The sequence below is a fragment of the Malassezia restricta genome, chromosome I (genome assembly GCF_003290485.1).
Source record: "Malassezia restricta chromosome I, complete sequence".
In the NCBI taxonomy this organism is placed as follows: domain Eukaryota; kingdom Fungi; phylum Basidiomycota; class Malasseziomycetes; order Malasseziales; family Malasseziaceae; genus Malassezia; species Malassezia restricta.
This window is the reverse complement of record NC_040193.1, coordinates 939,232-963,192: the sequence shown is the minus strand read 5'-3', so window position 1 is coordinate 963,192 and position 23,961 is coordinate 939,232. Positions and strand designations below refer to the sequence as shown.

Genomic DNA, 23,961 nt, shown 5'->3' with positions numbered 1-23,961 from the left:
CCGCGCACCGAGCGTTTCTCGACGTCACGTGGAGAACACCGCTTGGTGGTCCGTGAGAGCGGTGGCAGGTGGGCGGGACCAATATTGGAGCCAGCCCAACACTTGCTCGTGCCATTGCAACGAGTTACGTGGATCGAGGACCCAGTGTCCCTCATCAGGGAAGAAGAGCAGGCGAGACGGAACATGACGGCGCTGGAGGGCTGTAAAGGCCGAAATGCCCTGGGCAGGGCTCAGTCGAAAATCACGTCCGCCGTGCACGATCAAATGGGGCGTGGACCATGCAGCCACATGGCGGTGCGGGCTAAACGCCTCGTATAGATGCGGCGACGTCCACGGTAAGCCGCCTAGTTCTGACTCCGGAAAGTAGAGCTCCTCCGTAGAATAGTACATACTTTCGAGATGGAAGATGCCGTCGTGTGTCACAAAAGCCTTGAACAGCTTGCCTTGGTTGTGCCCCTGCAGCCAGTTCACCATGTACCCGCCAAAACTCGCGCCAGCAGCCACGACACGATCACGATCCAAGTAAGTATGCGTGTCAAGCACATGATGCACCCCTCGCAAAACGTCTTCCTTGACTCGATCGCCCCAGTGTTCCAGGACGCGATCCGTCAGAGCCTGCCCAAACCCAATGGACCCAGATGGATCCAGAGTCGTCACGACAAAGCCTGCTGCCGCGAATGCCACGGGATTCCATCGCGTCGACCACCCATTGCTCCAGTCGCCTTCTGGGCCGCCATGCAGCAGCACCGCAAGAGGCAGCTTCTTGCCTGCCTTGACGTCGGCTTCATACGACGGTGGTTTGATGAGCCATCCATGCATCGTTACGCCGTCTGCGCCTTGGTATGTGAAGCGCTCAGGCACAGGACCCATGTCCACGTCACGATGCGCATCAGACCACTGCCAAAAATGCGTGAGACGCGTCGTTTGCCCCCTATCATAAAGGTACACGTCATTCGGACTTTGAAGAGTCGATAAAACATAGATGAGGCGTCCATCTGGAAGCTGGGTGGGCGACGAGGCCGAGCCATCGACCACCAGCGCGTGTTTGTCGGAAAACGACGCGCCCTGCACCGAGATGGCATACACCTTGCGCTGCTCGTCCTCAGGAACGACCGCATACAGCGTGCGTCCATCCGACGAAAAGGAAAGTGTGTCGGGAGACACGTCCCAATCCGGAAAGATCTCGACCTGCTGACCCCCCTCCATAAGATAAGCTTGCAGTACCTTGCGATCGCTCTCGAATCCATCTTTGTACTGCTGAAGGAACAGGACCATATCCTCGTTGGGTGATATCACAGGTGTGCCTGCCCAGCCACGGTTCTCAGCGAGGCTAATGCGTTTGGGCGGGGCGTGTCCATCAAGAGGCACCAGGTAGATGTGCTGGCGCGTGTGCCAAGCTGGTGGCGCGTCTGGGTCCTTGGCTGTAAAGGCCACATAATGGCGCGACAGACTGAAATCGCTCGCATCACCCAGCGGTCCCACCGGCGATTCGAGTCGAGTTGCTTGGAGCAGATTCCGGATCTTGTCTCGCACGGTCCATCCACTCTGGTGCCTGTACAAATCCAGCGCAAAGAGCTGCGTGCGCTGCTGAGGGTGCTGCCACTGGTCCCAATGTCGAATAAATAGCTGATCGTATACTTTAGCACGTTGCCATGCTGCCTCTTGCTCTGGGTGCTGTGCGTAGATATCTCCGTCGTCAAACACCATGGCCGAGAATGCCAACGTGGCCGTGTCTTTGGCTGTCCTCACACTCTGCATATGCTGGATGCCTTTGGGTAAATGCAGTAGAAGCTCGCTCTTGTCTTCGCGCAGCGAACGGCAGTGCAGCTGCTGGTCCTTCACGAAGACAAACGTGTCCTCATCCAAGAAGACTGCGTCGTTGGTGCCATTTTGAAGCAACGATGCTTGTTTGTGCTCCCAAGAAGCGGGCGGGTCTAGAGGAATGTAATACAAAGCCTTGGATACATCGCCTGTCGTGGTCGAAGGCATTTCTACACCCAGCAAGGCCGCTGTGCCTGGTGCATTCACAGCCACATGTGACGCGGGACGTGGGGCCTCCAAAAGCAGCTTGGGTGTAAGCGGACGCGCATACGTCTGCAGTACCAGAGCGAGCACCCCCACGATGCTCCACGCCGCTCCTAGGCACCGCCCCATCTCACCCACAGCACAATCAACGGCGTCGGGTCACACAACGCTGTCCTGCGCTGGGTCAGGGGCCATGTGGAGACTATTTCGGCTGAGTCAGGTATGGACGTCTATTGGGTCTGAGGGCCATAGCCACGGAGGCCTTCGCCAAAGCTCCAGCTCGTCGAAACGCTGTATGGCTCTGTGATATGGACACCATGTTTGGTGATCTTGGCGATCTGGAATCGGTTCAGACTGCGTGCATCTCGGTAGAATAAAACACGCATGCATTGCTCGAGAATCGCACGTGCCTCCTCTTCCGTGAGCTGTGACTCGCGGCCCTCGACGGCCTTGCGCAGCATGGGCTGAGCGAGGTGCAGACCAAATCCTGTCGCAATGGTGCTGCTCTGATACGTTGTCCCGAGCAAGTCGACGTATCCGAGGAAGGGCGCGTTGGCCCTGGCATCATAGCCACCCAGCACGAGGGCATTCCAATATGGGTCCAGCTTAGACCGGCGCTCGTACATGGTATGCGAGAGGTATGCATACACCTGCTCGGGCGTCAGGCTGTGTCCGTCACCTTGAATGTCCTCCTTCTCCATCAGCTTCGTGAGTGTGTGCTGAATGTTCTGCCAGTCGCTCATATCGCCGCTGGCACCAACCACGACATGACTTCCAAATGGCGTTAGACGCTGATTATCCATGAACCTCGCCAGCGATCCGTAGGACGCAAGTGTGTCTGTGGCCAGCATCACGCCGTCCTGGTAGGTGAGTCCCAGCACGGACGTGCCTGTTACGATGGGCTGTTGCGTGCGCTGCCGAGCATCATCAAATGCATCAACAGGTCGATCAGCATGGAATAGACTGGACTGCGACGCAATGCAGTCTACCTGCGGCGTCGAACGCCACGTCTGTCCAGGATAGGCGTGCATATGGAAAGAGATCGCACGCGTTGCACGCCTTGGCCGCGCTGACGACGCTTTCCGTCACGTGATGTACATTCATGCGCCTAGGTACCGAGCACTCGTGCTGCTACGAAACGTGGCGGGGCTGCCACGGTGGTCCAGGAGTGTTCGGCTCGGTGTCGAGCTGCGCGGTGCATCGGGACCTACACTCAAACGCAGCGTGTCATTCGCTGCATGAGCCTTGTCTGTTTGGCCGCGCCGCAACGCTTCCAATCGATCACGCAGTGACGAGGTGTGCTCATCAATCCACTTGAGGCTGCTGAAATGCGCGTTCAAAATCGCAGAGATCTGTGTGATCGGGTCCTCGTAGCCTGGCACATCGCGCGATACCTGTAAAGATCCAAGTGCTTCGGATGAAGCATCAGTAGCGTCACGCACAGCCCGACGTCCATTCGTCGTGGGTGCCGACATTTGATTCACCTCATCGATCATGGACACGAGGTTGCGGGACATGTCGTCCAGCTGCGTATTTAAGTTCTCAGCAAGAGCATACGCCTTTTCGCGCTCAACATCAGCAACACCCATATCCATGCGTCCGTGGGCACCACTTGCCTGCAGCAGCTCTGAACGCTGACTCTCATACGTGTCTAGCAACGCATTCAGTTCTGTCTGCTGCTGCTCGACATAGTCCAACGTCTGATCGATACCAGATTGCCGCTCTTCCGCCTGGGCAATCTGCGCCACAAGCCGGCTGATTTCATCACCGCCTTTGAGGAGGACGCGATCATAGGCAGCGACTTCGCCAGCCTGCTGGCTAAACTCTTTGATCGATGCATCCAATTCACCTTGCCACATTTTTACAATGTCCTCCATGCTCTTACCACGCAACAAGGACGGTGCAGACACAGCGACATTAGTAGGCTTGGTATCTGTCTGTGTTCCAGAGGTAGATGCCGGCGGCTTGCTGAACAAATTTCCCGCTTCAGCAGGTTTTGCCTCTGTAGCGGGCTCATCCTTTTTCTCAGCGGGCTTGCCAAAGGAGAAGCCGCCTGGCTTGGGTGCTTCCTTGGGCGCCTCTGCAGGCTTGCCAAACGAAAGGCCACCTGTCTTGGGTGCTTCTGTGTTTTCCGCGGGCTTACCAAAAGAGAAACCACCTGCCTTGGGGGCCTCTGCATTCTCGGCAGGCTTGCCAAAGGAGAAACCACTCGGCTTGGGCGCTTCTTTGGGCGCCTCAGCAGGCTTGCCGAACGAAAAACCGCCCGTCTTGGGTGCTTCTGTGTTTTCAGCGGGCTTTCCAAAGGAGAAGCCTCCGGCCTTGGGCGCCTCGGTGCTCTCGGCAGGCTTGCCAAAGGAGAAACCACTTGGCTTAGGCGCTTCTTTGGGCGCCTCTGCAGGCTTACCGAACGAAAAACCGCCCGCCTTGGGCGCCTCTGCATTCTCGGCGGGCTTGCCGAAAGAAAAACCACCTGTCTTGGGCGCCTCGGTGCTCTCGGCAGGTTTACCAAAGGAAAAGCCACTTGGCTTGGGCGCTTCGGTGTTTTCAGCGGGCTTTCCAAAGGAGAAGCCACCTGCCTTGGGTGCCTCGGTGCTCTCGGCAGGCTTGCCAAAGGAAAAGCCACTTGGCTTGGGTGCCTCAGCAGGCTTGCCAAAGGAGAAGCCGCCCGTCTTGGGCGCCTCTGCATTCTCCGCGGGCTTACCAAATGAAAAGCCAGTGGCTGCTGCTGGTTTCGCTGCACCAAACAACCCCCCTGTAGCTGGTGCCTGTGTAGGTGTCGTTGTAGCGCCCTGGCTCCCCGGGTTTCCCTGACCAAACAGGCCACTGGAGCCAGTGGCTGCTGGTTTTGAGCCGAAAAGATTCGCTGGAGGTTGTGCTGCAGGTGTCGTAGATCCGCCAAATGAAAAGGCTGGTGGCTTGGACTCGGTCGTAGACGTGCCGCCAAAAGCGGCGCCCGGTGCCGGGGTGGTATTGGTAGCAGCAGGTGCTGAGCCTTGGCTCTGGTCTGGACGCGTCAGCTCGCTGCCATCATACATACTTTGTGTTCCAAACGAAAATGTGGGTTTATTGCTCGACGATCCAAATGAGAACCCACTTCCACCACCGAACGACATGGTGATGTCAGGCCTGCACGTCGAATGGGCCGTCGTCACCGGCGCACACGGCTGGCGCAGCGTGTTCGTCGCATCACGTGATGTATTTGCGTGGCGCGCGTACTCCTAACAAGCTTATCCACGTCGTAACGGGTGGCGGTGTAACGATGCCGCCACGCCATGCGATTCCCATGAGGCCATCAGGTGTTTCGTCTCGTCGCGATGCTGTACAAGGTAAATACGCAAATACAGCTGGACAGGATGGTAGTGCGCATCATCCGTGGCGGAGCAGTCTCGATCTTGTATGGTCATATTCACGGTCCCAGGCCTATTTTGGCGACAACCTCATGAGCTCACCAAGCTTTGTGGAACGTCACTGGGGTGAGGATAGTCAGGCGGATACAGAGAGTGATATCATGGCGGGCTCTGACTCGTGTCATACGAGCACTCACCATCCCGAGGACCACGAGCCGTCTCTGGAGCCAACGGCCCTGTCGGACGAAGAGTCGTTGCACGGGGCGCGTGTGCGTGATCGTGGACCTGCATCTGTAGAGTCAAGGAATTACTACTCGATGCTGGATCGTGATATGGATACCACGCTGCACCATTCGCGTCGCCCCTCCTCGAGATCAAAAACGCCGCTCCGTGCCAGTCCTTTTGCACACAGCGACAGCGACTATGACGAGGGTGTGAGTGACGTTACACCAGAGTGCATGGCTGCAGATTGCCAGCAGGGTGAGCACCCAGATCTCGCACGCACGCTGTCGCAAGGCACATCTTCTGCCGCCCACAAGGTCAATCCACATGCCCCGCTTCGTGCTTGGGCGCCCTACTTGCATGACCCCTATCATGTCGATGAGCGGTCCCACCTTTTGTGTGTGACGGGCGGCTCAGAGTACCAACAAGAACTAATCACTTCCACAGGGCCCAAGAGCACGTTTTGGCAGTCGTGGTTCAATGCCGTGAATGCTCTGATTGGTGTCGGCATTCTTTCGATGCCCTTTGTCTTTGCACAGTGTGGCTGGCTGGGTGGATGCGTATTGCTGGTGCTCTGTGCTCTGCTCACGAACTGGAGCGGCAAGCTTTTGACGCAGATTATGGTCCGTGATCCCAGCCTTCAGACGTACGCAGATATCGGCACGTATGCATTTGGACCAGGGGCACGTGTATGGGTCGGTCTGTTGCTGTCTCTGGAAATGTTTATGGTAGCCGTGGCTCTCATCATTCTCTTCAGCGATAGCTTGGCGGCTCTCGTGTTTGGTCAAGGTCAGGAGCCCAGTGCTTCTTGGCTGCTCCTCTTCAAGGTCCTGGGCTTTGCTGTGTCCGTTCCCACCCTCTTCCTGCCACTGTCATTCTTATCTCCTGTATCTTTGATGGGCCTTGTCAGTATTGTGGTCCTCTCTGTCGTACTCGCCATCGATGGACTCATCAAGAGCTCGGCTCCTGGCAGTTTGTGGGATCCGTCGCCCACGACTTGGGCACCGCAATGGTCGGGCTTTGGTCTGGGCTTTGGCTTGCTGATGTCAGGCTTCTCTGCGCACCCTATCATACCCTCTTTGTATCGTGATATGCAGCAGCCTGCCCTATTTGGACAGATGATCGACTTGGCGTACCTTACCGCCGTCGGCCTGTACATGGCCGTGGCGACGATGGGCTACCTCATGTTTGGCAGCCTTGTCTCAGACGAGGTGAGCAAAGACCTTGCACGCACACCGCATATGCCTGTTGTACTCACATGTATATGCGTAGGTCTTCTCACGTTCAATCCCGTCACCAAGTTTGCTCTTGCGCTTCGACCCATCCAGGCTCTGTTTGAGTCGGCGCTCTTGAAGCACGACGATCCAAGGCCCGCCGTATCTCAAGGCAAGCAGCATTTTCTCTCGATCGCACTTTCAGGCGCTGTGCTGCTCACAGCTGTCACGTTCCCGAACATTGTCCGTGTGATGGGTTTCCTCGGTGCGTTTCTTGCATGCTCAACATGCATCTTTGGCCCATGCCTGGCAGGCATGGTCATTTTCCGGAAGGAACGCACGTGGCTCCGCCTTCTCCTTGATGTTGTCATTCTTGGCGTATCTCTTCTACTCTGCCTTCATGGCACGCTTGCATCGCTGCGGTACACGAGCTAGGGCAGCTGCCCTGATACCCCGCCGAGCTCATCAGTGGAGGTGCGTGTCGTGTCGATAGGATGAGCGTAACTTCTACCATATTACCTCCACATAGCAAAGTTGAACTTCCACGCACAAACGATAGGCAGTGAGATCGGTGGGCGCTACACGCTTATTCTTTCATCACTACGATCACACCGCCGAGTCTGAATAGAGACTGACCCCTTCCCCCTCCCCTCTCTCTCTCTTATTTCTTACACGCTGGCGTGCTCCCTTGTTTCCTTTCCTTGGTGCAGGCACCGTTGTTCTCCATGTTAAGCACTACGACCCTGATTGTGGCACTTACAGTAGGACTGTGCGGCGGAGTGCTGGTCATTTCCGCCATCAGTTTCGTCAGTGCCTATCTTGTGCGCCGCCACTGGCTGGCCCAGCGCAAAGAATGTGAGGAGCGTGTGCGCATTCACGCGTCGAGCTCCATCTTACCCAGCAGCACAGGCGCTCACCTTGCGTCGCCGCCGTTTCGACCGTACATCAACCCCGAGAAAGTCGAAGAGGATTCAAGTCCTGCGAGTCTGGCCCATGTCGATAATCCTGCGCCATTGCTGCCGATCCACTCACCGTCACCGACGAAATCGCTGAAGTGTACCCAGCCCAGGCCTTCGCTCGACACGGAGAACTTACTCGTACAGGACCGTGGATCCATGCCAACGACGCAAAGTCCGACTTCGAACTCAATCTTTCGCTCGCAAACGCTTTCAAGCAAATACAAGCTTAACTTGTCGCGCGCCTCCGTTCGCAATGCTAGTTTGCGGTGCTCGCGCATGAGCCAAAACGTCCTTTCTCGACTGCCTTCACAATTTCGGTCGAACCGCTCCAGCCGTCAGATTTCACTGGAATCTGGCGAGTCATTGGGCATGCCTGAAGACCAAATACCTATGGCTCGGCGCATTCAGCGAAAAGAACAACGCTTCCAATACGATTCGAGCTCGTACTCATCCTCCGTCGCGACGCCCGAAGGTTGTTTGCCAGAGTCGGAAGCTATGATGCCACCACCGCCGGCCATGCTCAAGTCTGACAGCCCACGCAATAAAGAGGCCCTGTTTGACCGGATCATGGCATGGCAAGAAACGAGTGCCGTGAACGTGTCGCCCGACAGCGACGAGGCTCATTCTGACATTGCTGATTTACCATCGCCATCCAAGTGGCGCCATGATAAGCCGCGACTGCAGCGCCAAGTGACGCAGTCCTCCATGTACTCGATGGGCTCAGAATCCATGTGTTCTCACACAACGATAAGCGACGTGATCAATCCGTACATGCAATCACAGTCACACACGCCAATTCTGCGCATCCCTTCCATTCGCCCGCAGTTCATGGCAGAGACATCGCTCGAAAGCTGGCTCGGTCCTGAGGATCCACGGCGCACGGCTAAAAGCGGACAGGGTGTGGCGCCTAGTCCCACCACCCTTTTCCGTGAGGTGCCTATGGCTGCACCTGAAGTCAATGCTCATGAGTCTGTATCTGCTCACACGGCGCCGTCGGTCCACGGCACACAACTTGAGCACCCACGCACATCTGTACATCTGCTGGCACCTCCAGAGACGCCATCTCCTAAGCGTGTCTCGTTGACATCCACCGACACGAAAGAGACACCGACAACCGACGTGCCCATTTTCTTGTCTCCCGCTGATAAAGCTGCCCTTCCGCAGCCTACATCTTATACGCCCTCCAACTCGTCGCGCTCGTCGTATCGCAGCAGTGCGCGGTTCTCGGGCTACTCACCTCAGCACTGGAAACATCTATCGAACGAGACAGCCGGTACTGAAATCACTTGGGTTGAAGAAGCCGAAGAAGAGGAAGAAGCTGAGTGCAAGGCAAAGGCAGTCGAGCCATCCTCGCCCCCCTCTCCGCGCCACTCCCCCGATCGGCCGCAAAACATACAAATCGACATGGAAGCGGAGGTCAAGCATGCCGCTCACCCACCTGCTCCTCGTCGTGACGTGTCGGCAGCTACGATGGTCGAGGCTATAGGCTACGCATACGATCCCACTGACCTCGGCTCGGATGTGTATGCACAAACACCCCGCATTCCGTCTGCGAGGTATCCAGCGGCGCCATCGCCACCATCTGCTACTTTGCCTTTACGCAACGTACACTCCTCGACACCCGACTCGGCTGACTCTGAGTCTGTTGCTACAGAACGTGATTCACATTCAGCTCCCTCGACTTTGTCTCAAAATGCCATTGTGGGCTCACCGATGCAAACGATGCAGGCATGGTTCCAAATGGCAGGAGAGAAGACACCTCTCGCCAAGGAGACCGTATCGCTGCGAGGTCCCAGAGCGATGGTGTGAACGGCAAGGCGTGGTTGTTATATATAAGTGTGTGGTAGTTGTTGGAAAGTCCAAGTTCTTGTTCGCCACCTCCACTTCAGTATGTCCCAAGTCGTGGAGACATCCAAGTCGAGCGCGAGCATCAGCACGATGCGACGTTCAGCGCGTCTGCAACAAAAGCCGTCTATAGAAGATACTCTGCGCGATGATGTCGAATCGCCCGCACCGAAAAAAGTGAAGCGTGCTGCAACGCATGAGGCTGAGCTACCACTGCTGTCTGAAGATCAGGTGGCTCTATGCACGACATTGGCTCAGCCAAGGCTTTCCTTCTCGCTAGAAGATGCGCGAGACCACCTGTGCAAGGTCGATGCAAGGTTTTCGTCCCTCTTCGCTCAAATGGATCTGAAAGCGTATAAGGACCTAGAAAGTAGTAAGGAGCTCAACTTATTTCGCGTACTTACCACATCCATTCTGGGGCAGCAGATATCATGGATGGCTGCGCGTAGTATTGTCTACAAATTCTGCCGCTTATTTTCACCGCATTTACCAAAGGATCCTGACATGAACCATGTAAATCGAGACGAGCTCCCATTCCCCACGCCACTCCAATTACTACAAGCCACGGACGAGCAGCTTCGCTCAGCTGGACTCAGCATGAGCAAAATCAAATATGTTCGTGATGTAGCACAAAGATTCGGAGATGGCCGCTTGGATGTGCGCAGGATAGTTCATTTGGACCCAGAGACTTGCATCCAAGAACTCACTGAGATCAAAGGGGTGGGTCGTTGGACAGCTGAAATGCTTCTTATGTTTGCTTTACGGAGCCCAGACATTTTACCCGTCGGCGATTTGGGTGTACAACGCGGTATTGTACGATTCTATCTATCTAATGCAGCATCTCTGACTGTCTCAGAACGCAAGCGCAAAGCTGACTATGCTTCACAGAAAAGGGAGGACCAACCAGGCCCTCTTCCACCAGGACCTATATCGCACGCAGAACTCAAGAATCGCTCGAACGGAAACAAAACTAAAAAGAAAATGTACCTAGACGATCACGAGATGGTGGCGCTCGCTGCTCCTTGGGCGCCGTACCGCTCGGTGGCATGTATGTTCATGTGGTCCATAGAAGATCACTAAGGTGCACCGTGGAAGGTATTGTGTCACGTGATGGACAATCACCGAGGGATTGCGCGTCGCCGCCGCACCATTCTTTCTGATCACCGACCGTCGGCTGGACATGGGACGCGACGAATCGCAAGCCCAAAAAATTCCCGTGCTCTCGCGGGATCCTGAAGTGAAAGAGGATGATAAGCCACAGCATTCGAAGGAGCTGCGCCCATCAGAGAGTAAAGTCAACGACGAGCTGAGTGAAGAAGATCAACAGCTCAAGACCGAGCTGGAGATGCTCGTCGAGAGACTCTCAGAGGACAATACACAAATGCACCGACCGGCGCTCGAGGCACTTCGTAACTTGATTCGCTCAAGCACAACGTCCATGACGTCTGTACCCAAACCGCTCAAGTTCCTGCGTCCACACTATGACCAGCTCAAGTCAGTCTACGAAAAGTGGATGACAGCCAACAACGAAAAAGTGCTATTTGCCGAGATCTTAAGTGTGTTGGCCATGACATACTCAAATAATGGAAAGCATGAAACGCTCATGTTCCGTCTGCGTGCTGATGACATGCGTTCGTCGCCAACGACGGCCGAAAACCTGGGCGATTGGGGCCATGAATACGTTCGGCAATTGTGCTCCGAGGTGGGCGAAGAGTATAACACGCGCCTAGAAAAAGAACAAGATACATCAGAGCTTCTACGCTTGGCATTGCTGGTGGTGGAATTCAGTCTGAAACATCATGCTGAGATTGACGCTGTGGATCTGTTACTGGAGATCGAGGCCGTGGATCAGTTGCCGCAATATGTTGACAAAGACACATTCGAGCGAGTCTGCTTGTACTTGGTGAGCTGCGTCAATTTGCTTGTTCCTCCAGACGATATCATGTTCTTGCGCACAGCGCGTACGATCTACCGCAATCACCAGCGCTACTATGAAGCTTTGGTGATCAGCGTGCGTTTGATGGATGCTGATCTAATTCGGGAAGATTTCTGGTCCCCGAAGAACCCGACTATGCAGAAGCAAATGGCCTTTTTGTTGGCGCGTCAGCAAATTCCCTTGGAGTGGATTCAGAACGAGTCGGAGCCTATCACGGATCAAGCACTGCTGGACTGCTTGTTTCATACCAACCTTTCATCTCACTTCATCAATTTTGCCAAAGAACTTTCAGTGTATGAACCCAAGACGCCAGAAGACGTGTGCAAGACAGAATTGGAAACGTCGCGCCCGGCGGGTGCTGACTCCGCACGTGCAAATCTTGCCAATGCTTTCGTGAATGCGTTCGTGAATGCTGGGTTTGGAAATGATCCGCTTGTGGTTGGAGCCGAAGAGGGCGATAGCTATGTGTACAAGACGAAGGACCACGGCAAGCTCTCCGCAGCAGCTAGTGCCGGTCTGAGTCTCATGTGGGACACAGAGCTGGGCCTAAGCCACATTGACAAATTTACTTACTCTTCTAACGAATTTGTTAAGGCGGGTGCGTTGCTTGCCTACGGTATCCTACACAATGGCGTGCGTACAGAAATGGACGCGCCGCTCGCGCTTCTCTCTGAACATGTGGAAAGCAAGAGTGCGCCCTTACAGCATTCTTCGGTTGTAGGATTGGGTCTGGCCTATGCCGGCGCGCATCGCGAGGAAGTAATGGCACTGCTTCTGCCATACGTGCAGGATGAGTCAACTTCGATGAGCACAGCAGCACTGTGTGCATTGGCCCTTGGATTTGTATTTATCGGATCAGCGCACGACGAAATCGTGCCTAGTATTCTGCAAACCATGATGGAGCGTGATCCTTCGCAGCTGGATGACAAGTGGATGCGTTTCATGTCACTCGGTTTGGCGCTCCTGTTCCTTGGTAAACAAGATGCATCTGATGCGACGATTGAAGCGCTCAAAGCCATTGACCACCCAGTGTCTCGTGAGACACAAATTCTCGTGGATGCATGCAGTTATGCAGGCACAGGAAATGTGCTCAAGATTCAGACACTTTTGCACTATTGTGCTGAGCATGTGACGAACGAGGCCAAGAAAGAAGGTGATGACTCACAAATGGCCGAAGATGCTACAGAGGAGTCGCGTGATTTGTACCAGGCATTTTCTGTGCTTGCTATTGCGCTTGTGGCAATGGGCGAAGACGTCGGTGCTGAAATGACACTAAGGCACATGTCCCATCTCATGCACTACGGTGACCCAGTAATTCGCCGGACAGTTCCATTAGCCCTCGCCCTTTTGAACCCATCGAACCCGGTGATATCTGTGCTGGATACGCTGAGCAAGTACTCTCACGACAGTGACCTCGACGTGGCTGTGCTGTCCATCTTCTCCATGGGTCTCGTGGGTGCTGGTACGAACAATGCTCGACTTGCACAGCGTCTCCGTCAGCTGGCGAGTTACTATGCCAAGGAGCCGGACTGCTTGTTCGCTGTTCGTGTCGCCCAAGGTCTTGTGCACATGGGTAAAGGCACACTGGGCATTGATCCGTACCACACAGACCGCCAACTGTTTAGTTACACGGCCGTTGCGGGCCTGCTGTCCACACTGATAAGTCTCACAGATGTGCGGAACTTTGTGCTCGACCGCTCGCATTGGATGCTGTTCTTCTTGACGGCTGCGATGCGACCACGCTTCCTGATTACCTTGGATGAGTCACTGGAACCTTTGCCTGTATCTGTGCGTGTGGGTAAGGCTGTTGATGTGGTGGGTCAGGCGGGTAAACCTCGCACCATTTCTGGCTTCCAAACGCATACAACGCCTGTGCGGCTTGGATCACACGAACGTGGTGTTCTGGGAACGGAAGAATACCTTTCTTACACGCCGATCATGGAACACTTTGTCATACTGCACAAGAACCCGGGCAGTTCGTCGGATGATGCGACAAACATGTAGACACAAATTACATATTTCTATGATTACACCAGAGCCAGAAGCTCGCTTGTCATGCCTGCATCGACATTTGATGTTCGTATCAACATGTCAATGACAGTCTCGTCGTGACCAGTAAGGATTGTCGTTTGTTCAGACGACTTGGTATGGTCTTTTTCATCGGTCGGCGGCCAATACATACCGAGTAGCGGCGACTCGTCCAACGAATCTTTGTCATCAATGAGCAAATGGGCTGTCTCAATAAGACGGCGACACAGTACATCGTAGGGGTTCTGAGCATAGTCTCGAGTACTCATAATAAGATGCTTGACAGCGCGAAACAAGATGCCAGGCACGCCAAGTGTATCGCGTATCGCTGTCTTGACTGCCAGTGGCGCAAGGTATATTAGGTTGTATAGGCAAATAGCGGCCGTTTCCGTGTACTCTAACCGTGTGAGACTCGCAAAGCGGCGAAAATCAGACACAGATATAGGCAAGAGCGTAATGAGACGCGACACGAGCTGTATTTGGACAGAAAGTGGGATACAGTATGCCAGCACATCACGATTCGCATCAGGCAACGTCAAGAGCGAGAGTGCTTGCAATGCCAAAAAGATGTGATGCGGTGCATGGAAAACGAGGGCCGAAGATGAGGCACGTTCCAGCGCATCAGAGGAGGTGCCGTGCCTCTGTTCGAACTCGACAGCATCCAGCACGAAAAAGCGCAGTAGATCCACCAAAGCTGCTATCGTGTCGACAGCAAAGCGACGCAACTCGAGTGCTTCGCCTGCAACGCCCAACATCATCGTCAATACGTCTTTTCTGATATGAAGTAATTCGCGAAGTGAAAATGCCGCCAATGCTGTGCCATGTGCTGTGTCCCAGCGCTGATCACGCTGAATGGTTCGAAGTAGAGAAGCCATCATGGGTATAAAACGCTTATGCGTCGCCAAGTAAGTGCAGTTTTCTGGCATGACGGACAAATTACGCAGAATTGTCAGGACGACCTGTGCCACAGCTACGCGCCGATCGGCTTCATGTTCCTCTGATTGTGTCTTACTTTGCCGCCGTCGAACACAAATTTCAGCTTCCTCGGCGAGCGCTAGATCAATAGCATCACAGTATGTCAACAGCGAATCTTGCAGCAAATGGTCTAGCGACGTGTCTGAATCACACGGGGCATGCGAAGCAAGCACATCTAGTAGAACATCTAGCAAGTCATCGCATTGAGCAAGTGACAGCTGGAAATCGGACGGCGCATCAGCTCCAGCCGACACAATAAGAAGGGCATTGAGCGCATACGAGATTTCGACGGCCAAGCCGGACTTGAGCGACATGATCAACGCATGAACATCCACCACGCCTAATTCATGCACACCGCGTGTCCCTGCACATTGCGCGAGACGCGGAGCCAATTCCTCATCCAAGCGATTTAAATCACGGCCACCAAACGTAGAAAGCCGAATATTGGTCGGGATATACTCAATTTCATATCGCGTTAATACTTCTCTCGGAGGCTGACTCGGCTTGGGCGAGTCAATGGGCTTGGGCGAGTCGGTTTCAGGAGGTCGCTCGACCGTTGAGGGCGCTTCAGGAGCTGGCACTTGCGCTGGAGGCGGCACGGGGACTGGCGGGGCCAAGTTGGCCGTCGGTTTCGCCACCTTCGGTGCTGCAGCTGGGGTGGGGGCAACTGGCCCTGGCTCAGTGGGTCGCTGCAAGCTTGCGGCACGCTCATTGTTATATGCCTGAAGGGCTTGCTGCGTAGCCGCATACCGCGCCATTGCTAATTGTGGCGAAAGCTGCCCAGCTGCCACAAGGTTCTGGAGTTGATTCAAGTGCTGGCCTACGACCATCTGCACTTGTGTGGGCTCCATATTGATAAACGGATTCGACGCCGTTGCTGCGGTAGGCGTTGGCGTAGGCACAGGTACAGGGGCAGAAGTCTGAACAGGTGCCGTTGGCAATTCGGTGGGAGCGGGCACGGATGTTGGTGGCGTCGGAATAGCAGGTTTAGACGCCTCTGAGTGGGCGCGTTGCGTGGCTATCCACGACTTTTCAAAGGGCAGCAAGCGACGCACGTAGTACGCCGCAAGTCGAGCAGGCACTTCTCCAGGAGTAGGAATTGCACTCGGTGGCGTTGAGCTGGTGGGCGGCCCAACTGCCAGATCCAGTTGTTGTGCCACCAAAGCCCATCCATTCTGAACAGAGAATATGTGATCTGAACCACCCATGCTTAACACTTTCGTGAAAAGGCGCTGTAAATCAATGGAGCGCGTCTCGTTTGGTGTTGTGGCAGGCCCAACAAAAGGCGATGCAAAGTCTGGCGCCAATATCATTCCACGCTGCGAATAAAACAGGTATACAGCGGACAAAAAGTCACGCGGCACAGCGTTGGATGGCTGTGGTGGTGATTGTGTTGACGGTACAGCTGGCGTTGACACAACAGGTGAGACCATAGGCTTAGTCTGTACGTTTGAGGGCGCGACAAACGACGGATCAGACGGCTGCGCCAGAGCGACCGAGTCGGCAGTATGCTTTTGCTCCGGCTGCGCAATTTGATTTACAGACAAAGGGTATGAATGCGGTGCAGTAGTTGCAGGATCCCATGACCTCGGCTCCCCAGGCGGGTGCGTAGGAGTCAAAGGATTGGCAGTCTGGTTCAAAGGAGGTGCGTTCATACTGCTGCCGGATGCGTTGGAATCAGGAGTCACAGAGTTTCGCGAAGCATTCAGCACAGACTCATGCATTGACATGAGTCGCTGCATCTGTGTTGTAAGATATTGCAATGCAGATGTCTTATTGGGAGTATCTTGTTGTGCATTTACCATAGCCCATTGCCGCTGTACCATGTTCATATTGGCCTGAATAGACTGCAGCATTTGAACTGGTGATATGGAGGGTGCAGAAGGTGTGCTTCTCCGCTGCTGCGCAGACATTTCAGGTGCCATAGCAGACTGCGACTGCATTGGCTGCACAGGATTGATGATCGCTGCAGACGGCTGGCCTATTACATTCGGTGCAGGTTGAGCTTGATTTTGAGCCTGTTGTAGTCGCTGTAGCTGCTGCAGCTGTGCTTGCTGCTGTACTTGTTGAGCGTGCTGCTGTGGCTGCTGTTGCGACAATGGAAAAGGTGATTGAGGGATTTGTGTGTACTGCTGCAATTGCTGCTGCTGCTGTAATTGCTGCTGCTGTAATTGCTGCTGCTGTAATTGCTGCTGCTGTAATTGCTGCTGCTGTAATTGCTGCTGCTGTAATTGCTGCTGCTGTTGTTGCTGTTGTTGCTGTAGCTGTTGTTGCTGTTGTTGCTGTAGCTGCTGTTGCTGTTGTAGCTGCTGTTGTTGCTGTAGCTGTTGCTGCTGCTGTTCTTGATTTTGCTGCTGTTGAGATAATTGATATGCTAAATTTGGTACTTGTGCCTGCTGCTGCTGTTGCATTTCATTGTGTATTCGAAACCATGATGATATGTCCATATTAGATCGCACCAGTGGCGATGGATGGATGGGCGATCCCCACACACAACGCTAAATACGACAGCCAAGATATAAGGTGCGGCAGACGATATAAAGGAAATACACACCACCAGTAGGCACGCGTGGAACCAAGTAAGATCAAGACGCGACACGCGATGCTCTACCACACTGGCGACGCGTGGTGCGTGGATTTTTCTATGGCCAAGCCGCATGTAGTCGTGCAATCAAAAGGGAGCGACTGCGATGATCTCGGCCGATATCACGTGAGATGACTGGGGCACCTTGAGTCGCCAACCTGACAGCCGACGAGGCCAGGTGACGTCGCCACGATCAGATCGGAACGCCACACACGCAGATAATCGCTTGTTCGCGCTTCCATATCGCCTTTTGCGTGTCTCAAGTCACATAAAGCATAGGCAGGAATATCTGAAGTGTTTCCAAAAACTTTTATCGGCACTAGGCAGTGACGCGCAGTCAATCTACATGTTGACTGCCACTTTGTCTCGAGCTACGGCTCGTGCTGCATCTTCGAGCAGCGCTGGCCTTGCTTCTGTCGCGCTTGGTACGCGCTCACCACTACGTTCGATCAGGCACAATGCTGCTTCTACCTTTATGGAGCGCTCACAAATGCGCAAGCCCTATTTCATGGCAGCACGCTGGTTTGCTACTCCGTCGGGTCAGCCTGGTCCAGAGCATGACCGAAAGAACGATAAAGAATTTCAAGAGTCTATCGAACGCGGTCTGCGCGAAGCTAAAGCAGGCCAAAAAATTGACGACGTCCCTGAAGACATCAAGCACTTTTTCGGCAAGCATGAGCGTGGTCCCACACCCACGCATGACGAGAAGCCTCGCTCCAATGAGGAGTCTAAAAAAACCTCGTCTTCAGGCCCAAATAATAACAAGAACAACAAAAACAACAAAAACAATAATAACAATGATATGCGTGCCAACATGAATATGATTATTGCCACGATTATCTCTACGTACATCTTGTATCGCTTCACGTCGCCTGAAGCATCCTCTCGCGAAGTAACTTGGCAAGAGTTCCGCTCTGCCTTCCTCGACAAGGGCTTGGTAGACCGCCTCGTCGTGGTCAATCGCTCAAAGGTCAACGTGTACTTGCACAACAATGCTGCAGAAAACATGTATGCACTGCAACCCGGCACTCAAATGCTTGGCTCGCCACAGTACTGGTTCAGTGTGGGCAGTGTGGAGGCATTTGAGCGTCACCTTGAGGAGGCCCAACGCGAGCTTGGAATTCCATCGAATGAGCGTATTCCAGTCGCGTACCATGAGTCTATCAGTATGGCTTCCACGCTTCTCCACTTCGCCCCAACCATTATCCTTGCAGGCCTTCTCTTCTACTTCACTCGTCGTGCTACTGGCAGCGCAGGCAGTGGCGGCGGCGGCGGTATTTTTGGTATCGGAAAGAGCCGCGCCAAGCTTTTTAACCAGGAGACAGACGTAAAAGTCAAGTTTGAAAATGTCGCAGGTATGGATGAAGCGAAGCAGGAGATTATGGAATTTGTGAGCTTCCTTAAAAACCCCGAACGCTATGAGCGGCTCGGCGCTAAGATTCCACGTGGCGCTATCTTGAGTGGACCCCCTGGTACTGGTAAAACGCTTGTTGCTAAGGCTACGGCGGGAGAGGCTGGTGTTCCGTTCTTGAGTGTATCTGGTTCGGAGTTCGTCGAGATGTTTGTTGGTGTGGGTGCCTCGCGTGTCCGTGACATGTTTGCCACGGCGAAGAAGATGGCGCCTTGCATCATTTTTGTGGATGAGATTGATGCGATCGGTAAGTCGCGTGGCAAGGGTGGCAACTTTGGCGGTAACGACGAACGTGAGAGCACACTGAACGAGCTACTTGTACAAATGGATGGTTTCAGCACGAATGAGCATGTTGTCGTATTAGCTGGTACTAATCGTCCTGATGTGTTAGACCAAGCTTTACTTCGTCCTGGTCGTTTTGATCGTCATATTGCGATCGATCGCCCGGACATCAGTGGCCGCTGTGCTATTTTCCATGTGCATCTAAAGCCATTGAAGTTGGCATCAGATGTGAACACGGACTTGCTGGCCGAGAAGCTCAGTACGCTGACGCCTGGGTTCAGTGGTGCGGACCTTGCCAACGTTTGCAACGAGGCTGCACTCATCGCTGCTCGACTTGAGGCGCCTGCCATCGACGAAAGCCACTTTGAATTGGCCATCGAGCGTGTGATTGCTGGTCTTGAACGCAAATCGCGTGTGCTGAGTCCAGAGGAGAAGACGACGGTAGCATATCATGAAGCAGGCCATGCTGTGTGTGGATGGTTCCTTGAGTACGCTGACCCGCTTCTCAAGGTATCGATCATTCCACGTGGTGTGGGTGCTTTGGGCTATGCTCAGTACTTGCCAAAGGAGCGTTATCTGTTTAGCACGGAGCAGTTGCACGACCGCATGTGCATGACATTGGGCGGTCGTGTGTCGGAAGAGCTGTTCTTTGGTCGCATTACGACTGGTGCACAAGATGATCTTTCAAAGATCACGCGCCTGGCTTTCGAGATTTGCGCATCATACGGTATGAATGACAAGCTGGGCCCCGTGTCATACCGCACAGAACAGGAGTCCATGCACAAGCCATATTCAGAACGCACGGGTGAGCTGCTGGACGAGCAAGTGCGTGCCCTGGTGATGGAAGTGCATGCACGCACAACTAAGCTGCTAACGGAACACAAGGCAGACGTGGAGAAAGTGGCAAAGCTGCTCCTGGAACGTGAAGTCATCACGCGCGAGGACATGACCAATCTGCTCGGTAAGCGGCCGTTCAAGCAAGCGGATGAGGCCGATGAGTATTTGGACAAGAAGGGTCGTCTCGCTCGCAAGGGCGAGTCGAGTGCGCCTCCTCCCCCACAGGACGAGCTGCAGCAGGATCCACACCTTGCCTCGTCCCAGTCTGAGATTCCCCCGCCGTAATGTAGGTACATAATGACAAAAAGTGGCTCTGTGGTGACCGTGCGCCACACGTGACACCAGGGATGAGTCTCCGTAGGTGGCTGTTGATACCAAGATGCAGGCATCGGTGCAGCCACGACAGCGACGTAGGTTGAGGCATGGAGGCCGAGGCCTCTTCGTCCAAATGGCCTTTCTACGCAACGCATCGACTTAGAGCGCCATGGAATGCCACTGGTAGTACGTACTCACAACTGAGTGATACGGTGTCTATACAGAGTAGGGATTCGCGGCCTTTATCCACATCTGCGACCACAGAGGACACGTTGCCGCCGCTCGACAAGGAGCCCATTGCCCGGCCATTATTTCATTTCCACGCATTGCAAAAAATAACTCGAGCGTGTCGTGAGTATGGAGAGCTGACGTGCCTCCATGTCTCAGGCGGACTTATGGCCGTGGGCTGTGCTACAGGAGTGACGGTCGTGTTTGACATGTCGCAGCGCCAGCGATGTGTGTGTGGTGTTATTTCAAACGATGCTGTCACGGCTTTATCAATGAACCGAGATGCCACGTACCTGGGTGTTGGCCACTCCTCCGGACACCTATACTTGTACGACATGTACCAGCCCGAGGAACCGGCACGGCATGTGGCGCCGATCGATCCGGCTCTCGTGGAGCTCGGAAAGGGTGAAGGTCACCTGGAAAATGTACCCATCACGCACCTTGACTTTGTCGGAGCTCGCAAAACGGCACTGATGAGTGCGGATGCTCGCGGCCTATGTTTTTACCACTCATTAGGGCGCATGCTGGGTATGGCGTCAAATGATACATTGCGCCTATATGGTCAATATAATGCAGCTGCATCGTCTCCAATATATGCAGCCGCATCTCTCCCGCTGGGTACCACGCGTCATGTATCAGACGATCACCAATTCACAGCGCTCCTCTTGCCCCACAAACTGCTGCTGATTGGTTTGCAGCCATCCGCCAGGACGTGGTATCGTGTGATAGCTCCCACTCCATGCGATACGGCCGCGCTAGCCTGGCTCCCTGCGACGCATACGGATGCGGAAGTGCACAATCCTATGTTGGCCTACGCGTTCGGAGATGCGTTGCACATACTACATCTTGGTGCTGTGCGTGTCAAGCCGCGCACGGAAGACGAGCGCCCCACCACCGGACTACGCGTACAAGAGGACACGCTGGGTGTGGCGCCGCAGCCAGTTGTGCAATTGCAATGGATTCACAGGCAGCTTTTATTGGTCATCACGACACAGACTTGGCACTTGTACGATATGCGATATCACTGCTTCACGGAATGGCAGCCGCACGACCCGCTGGTTTTTATGCCGAGCAAGCCGTGGCCCACGATGACTGTCTGGCGAAGCAAGGCGTTTGTGCTCGCCCAGGGTACCGTGTACGTCGGCGACTTTGTTGCATGGGACGCTCGTCTTTCGCAGCTCGAGGCCGATCACGAGTTTGTGCAGGCATTAGCACACGCGCTTAGCTTGTATGATGGCTCGGCGCTTGGCTCAGGCATTGGCCTGCCTCCCGAGCCCGATCAGCAAAAGGCGGTGGTCGCGCGGCGTATCGAGCGCCTGCAGCGCGAAGCTGTGCGCCATTTTGGCTCGTTCGATGCGGATCGATTTGTGCGACTGTGTGCACGAGCAGCGGTGGCCACCCAGCAGTTCCATGTGCTCTTTGGCGACGTCTATCATGTTTATGAGGCGCATGGACAGGAGGCCCTGCTGGTGCAGCATGTCGAGGAGTATATCCTGCATGGTCAAATGCGGGCACCGGCGCCGACGATCATGCAGCATTTGCTGTCGTATCGTGATCGTATGCAGGATTATGCTCACATTGAGGAGCTCATACTGCATGTCGATCCGCTGTGCCTCGATCTGGATCGAACGCTGCCTCTGTGTACGAAGCATGGCTTGTGGCGTGCGCTAGCCTACGTATATGACTATGTGTTGCAAGATCGGATTACGGTCTTGGCACTCGTGCTCACACACCTTGACAAGCATGGCGAGGCCCTCTTTCCCATTCTCGGTGCATGGCTCCGAGGATTACGATACCCCACTCTTGATGCATGTGATGATCCTGCCAAAGTGGTTCTTGACGTCCAATCCGTGCTGTTTTCTCAACATGCGTATAGCGCTCCTGACGGCACATTGATCCCTGTGAATGACGCTGATCCCTGGCCGTATGTGCGCCAACTCCTTGCTTTCGATGCTGCATCATTCCTCGGCGTGCTGGATCTAGCGCTCGAATCGGATTCAGACGATCATGGCACTCATCAGCATGTTATCCAGATTCTTTTGGCTGTCGGTGACGTGGTGCCCACCTCTGCACGTCTTTTTACAGCCGTATTCGTCGCGCGGAATGCAGCCAAGTTCCCTCAATTTATCACGCTGCAAGACGCTGAAGTAGCTTGGCTGTTTGACGTGCTGACACAAGAAAAAGGCGATACCGACTGCGAATTCGCCCTCGAGTGCCTCTTGTCCGCGCATCCCATATCCTGGGACGCAGCTCACATTGACAGACTCGAACGCGCTGCATTTTGGCGCGTGTATGAAACATCTTTACGCAAAACTCGCAGGTGGGATGCCCTCTTGGCATTCTATGCTCGTGATCAAGACGGGCAGCATCACGCGCCGGGCCAGCTGTTTCATCGCGTGGCAGAGCTCTTCACCCTTCCTGGGCTTCGTCGACCTGCGCAGCGCGAGGCACTGGGTCCAGTGTGGATGGCCTGTATACATGATGTGCCTGATTCCCTTTTGGGCGACGTGGCGCATGTGGTGATGCAGTACTGGGAACACGGGCAGGAACAAGTACTGCGCGAGCTGCAGAAAAGCGACTCGCCGACTCGAGCATACCTGTACCTCAAGCCGTTTTTCCCGTTAGAGCATATGACGCCGCATCCGCCCTTTTTGTGCACAGCTTGGATTGACCTGGTGGCTCAGCTTTCTCCTGCGCTTCTGGTCCCATTGCTGGATGCGTATGACCCGGCGTACTTTGACCTGGAACATGTGATCCGTGCGGCTAAGGAGCACCGCGTGTATGATGCATGTCTATGGTGCCTCGACCGCCTTGGGCGGACGCATGAAGCGATGGAGGCGCTTGATGCACTCATATCGCACGTGGCTCAAGACACCCAGAGGGCTTTGGACGCTCCTATCGATGCCACAACGGACTCAGAAGCCGAGTGCATACATGAGCAGACTCGTCAAGAATTCGAGTACTTGCATATGGCTGTGCTGATGTCCGTGCGGTTGTGTGTAGAGCACACCACCGAGCCAAATGCCACGGTGGATGATGCACGCGAGCTGTGGTTCCGTGTGCTGCGTGCGCTCATGCAATTGGAACACTCTCTCGTACCGCTGTACGCATCCAAGCATGGTCCATTGCAGACCTATGTTTTAAAGCAGTCGCGTGCTCTCACGCAGGAGGCACTCACAACACTCATCACAACTGTGCCATCTGACATGATCGCGCTGGCTCACTTGTTCCGGCGTCTTATCGACAGCGTATCACACACGCAAGAGCACCGGTACTCGGAAGTGCGAGTGGTAGTGGAGTCCATGTTGGCTGCCTACCGATTACGTTGCGACGTGCTACAGCTGGGCGTGCAGCTCAACGAAGCCGACACGAGCCGCCTATTCCAACAACTCGCCAAAGAGCGCGGTTGGGGGTGGCTCGTGCCTTCCTCACTCTGCTCTCAGTGTCACGATGCATTGTATTTGACAGCACGGCATCATAACTCTGTCACACTACATGCGCAGGGGTATGCGTACCATACACTCTGCCGCTGCCACGATGACCCGAAGTAGTGATCGCCCCTACTACGGCTCTGGGTGCACGCAGCAGCCTGGCCGGAGAATTCGGGGTATTGTGTTTCATAAGCACACTCATAGCGTTTGATTTCCCCTACGTAGGGATGGGATGAGTCAGCATGTCAGACCCTCTAATTGCTCGAATAAGATGGCGGGGTGCATGAACGCCGCCTCAATAGCCGCCGAGTCTCGTCAGTTG

The 23,961-nt window shown here is 54.5% G+C and overlaps 10 protein-coding genes across 10 annotated transcripts; 6 read left to right on the top strand and 4 right to left on the bottom strand.

Moving 5' to 3' along the window:
• Positions 1-24: 24 nt before the first annotated feature.
• Positions 25-2,154, bottom strand: MRET_0564 (dipeptidylpeptidase; the record flags this gene model as incomplete). The annotated part of the gene is made up of 1 exon (XM_027627191.1): positions 25-2,154. The coding sequence occupies one exon, from the start codon at positions 2,152-2,154 to the stop codon at positions 25-27; it is 2,130 nt and encodes a 709-aa protein (XP_027482774.1).
• A 101-nt stretch (positions 2,155-2,255) lies between these two features.
• MRET_0563 (20S proteasome subunit beta 7) lies at positions 2,256-3,056 on the bottom strand (the record flags this gene model as incomplete). The annotated part of the gene is made up of 1 exon (XM_027627190.1): positions 2,256-3,056. The coding sequence occupies one exon, from the start codon at positions 3,054-3,056 to the stop codon at positions 2,256-2,258; it is 801 nt and encodes a 266-aa protein (XP_027482769.1).
• Positions 3,057-3,125: 69 nt separating this feature from the next.
• MRET_0562 (nuclear pore complex protein Nup62) lies at positions 3,126-5,138 on the bottom strand (the record flags this gene model as incomplete). Its single annotated transcript, XM_027627189.1, has 2 exons — positions 3,126-5,029; positions 5,063-5,138. 2 exons carry the CDS (start codon positions 5,136-5,138, stop codon positions 3,126-3,128), a joined length of 1,980 nt encoding a protein of 659 aa, XP_027482768.1.
• A 146-nt stretch (positions 5,139-5,284) lies between these two features.
• On the top strand, positions 5,285-7,243 carry MRET_0561 (solute carrier family 32 (vesicular inhibitory amino acid transporter); the record flags this gene model as incomplete). Its single annotated transcript, XM_027627188.1, has 1 exon — positions 5,285-7,243. One exon carries the CDS (start codon positions 5,285-5,287, stop codon positions 7,241-7,243), a length of 1,959 nt encoding a protein of 652 aa, XP_027482771.1.
• A 290-nt stretch (positions 7,244-7,533) lies between these two features.
• On the top strand, positions 7,534-9,576 carry MRET_0560 (AHNAK nucleoprotein; the record flags this gene model as incomplete). Its single annotated transcript, XM_027627187.1, has 1 exon — positions 7,534-9,576. One exon carries the CDS (start codon positions 7,534-7,536, stop codon positions 9,574-9,576), a length of 2,043 nt encoding a protein of 680 aa, XP_027482770.1.
• Positions 9,577-9,657: 81 nt separating this feature from the next.
• Positions 9,658-10,692, top strand: MRET_0559 (DNA-3-methyladenine glycosylase II; the record flags this gene model as incomplete). Its single annotated transcript, XM_027627186.1, has 1 exon — positions 9,658-10,692. One exon carries the CDS (start codon positions 9,658-9,660, stop codon positions 10,690-10,692), a length of 1,035 nt encoding a protein of 344 aa, XP_027482840.1.
• A 100-nt stretch (positions 10,693-10,792) lies between these two features.
• MRET_0558 (26S proteasome regulatory subunit N1) lies at positions 10,793-13,552 on the top strand (the record flags this gene model as incomplete). The annotated part of the gene is made up of 1 exon (XM_027627185.1): positions 10,793-13,552. The coding sequence occupies one exon, from the start codon at positions 10,793-10,795 to the stop codon at positions 13,550-13,552; it is 2,760 nt and encodes a 919-aa protein (XP_027482597.1).
• Positions 13,553-13,575: 23 nt separating this feature from the next.
• Positions 13,576-16,998, bottom strand: MRET_0557 (SWI/SNF chromatin-remodeling complex subunit SWI1; the record flags this gene model as incomplete). Its single annotated transcript, XM_027627184.1, has 1 exon — positions 13,576-16,998. One exon carries the CDS (start codon positions 16,996-16,998, stop codon positions 13,576-13,578), a length of 3,423 nt encoding a protein of 1,140 aa, XP_027482598.1.
• Positions 16,999-17,481: 483 nt separating this feature from the next.
• Positions 17,482-19,950, top strand: MRET_0556 (AFG3 family protein; the record flags this gene model as incomplete). Its single annotated transcript, XM_027627183.1, has 1 exon — positions 17,482-19,950. The coding sequence occupies one exon, from the start codon at positions 17,482-17,484 to the stop codon at positions 19,948-19,950; it is 2,469 nt and encodes an 822-aa protein (XP_027482599.1).
• Positions 19,951-20,087: 137 nt separating this feature from the next.
• MRET_0555 (vacuolar protein sorting-associated protein 8) lies at positions 20,088-23,759 on the top strand (the record flags this gene model as incomplete). Its single annotated transcript, XM_027627182.1, has 1 exon — positions 20,088-23,759. One exon carries the CDS (start codon positions 20,088-20,090, stop codon positions 23,757-23,759), a length of 3,672 nt encoding a protein of 1,223 aa, XP_027482844.1.
• Positions 23,760-23,961: the final 202 nt, after the last annotated feature.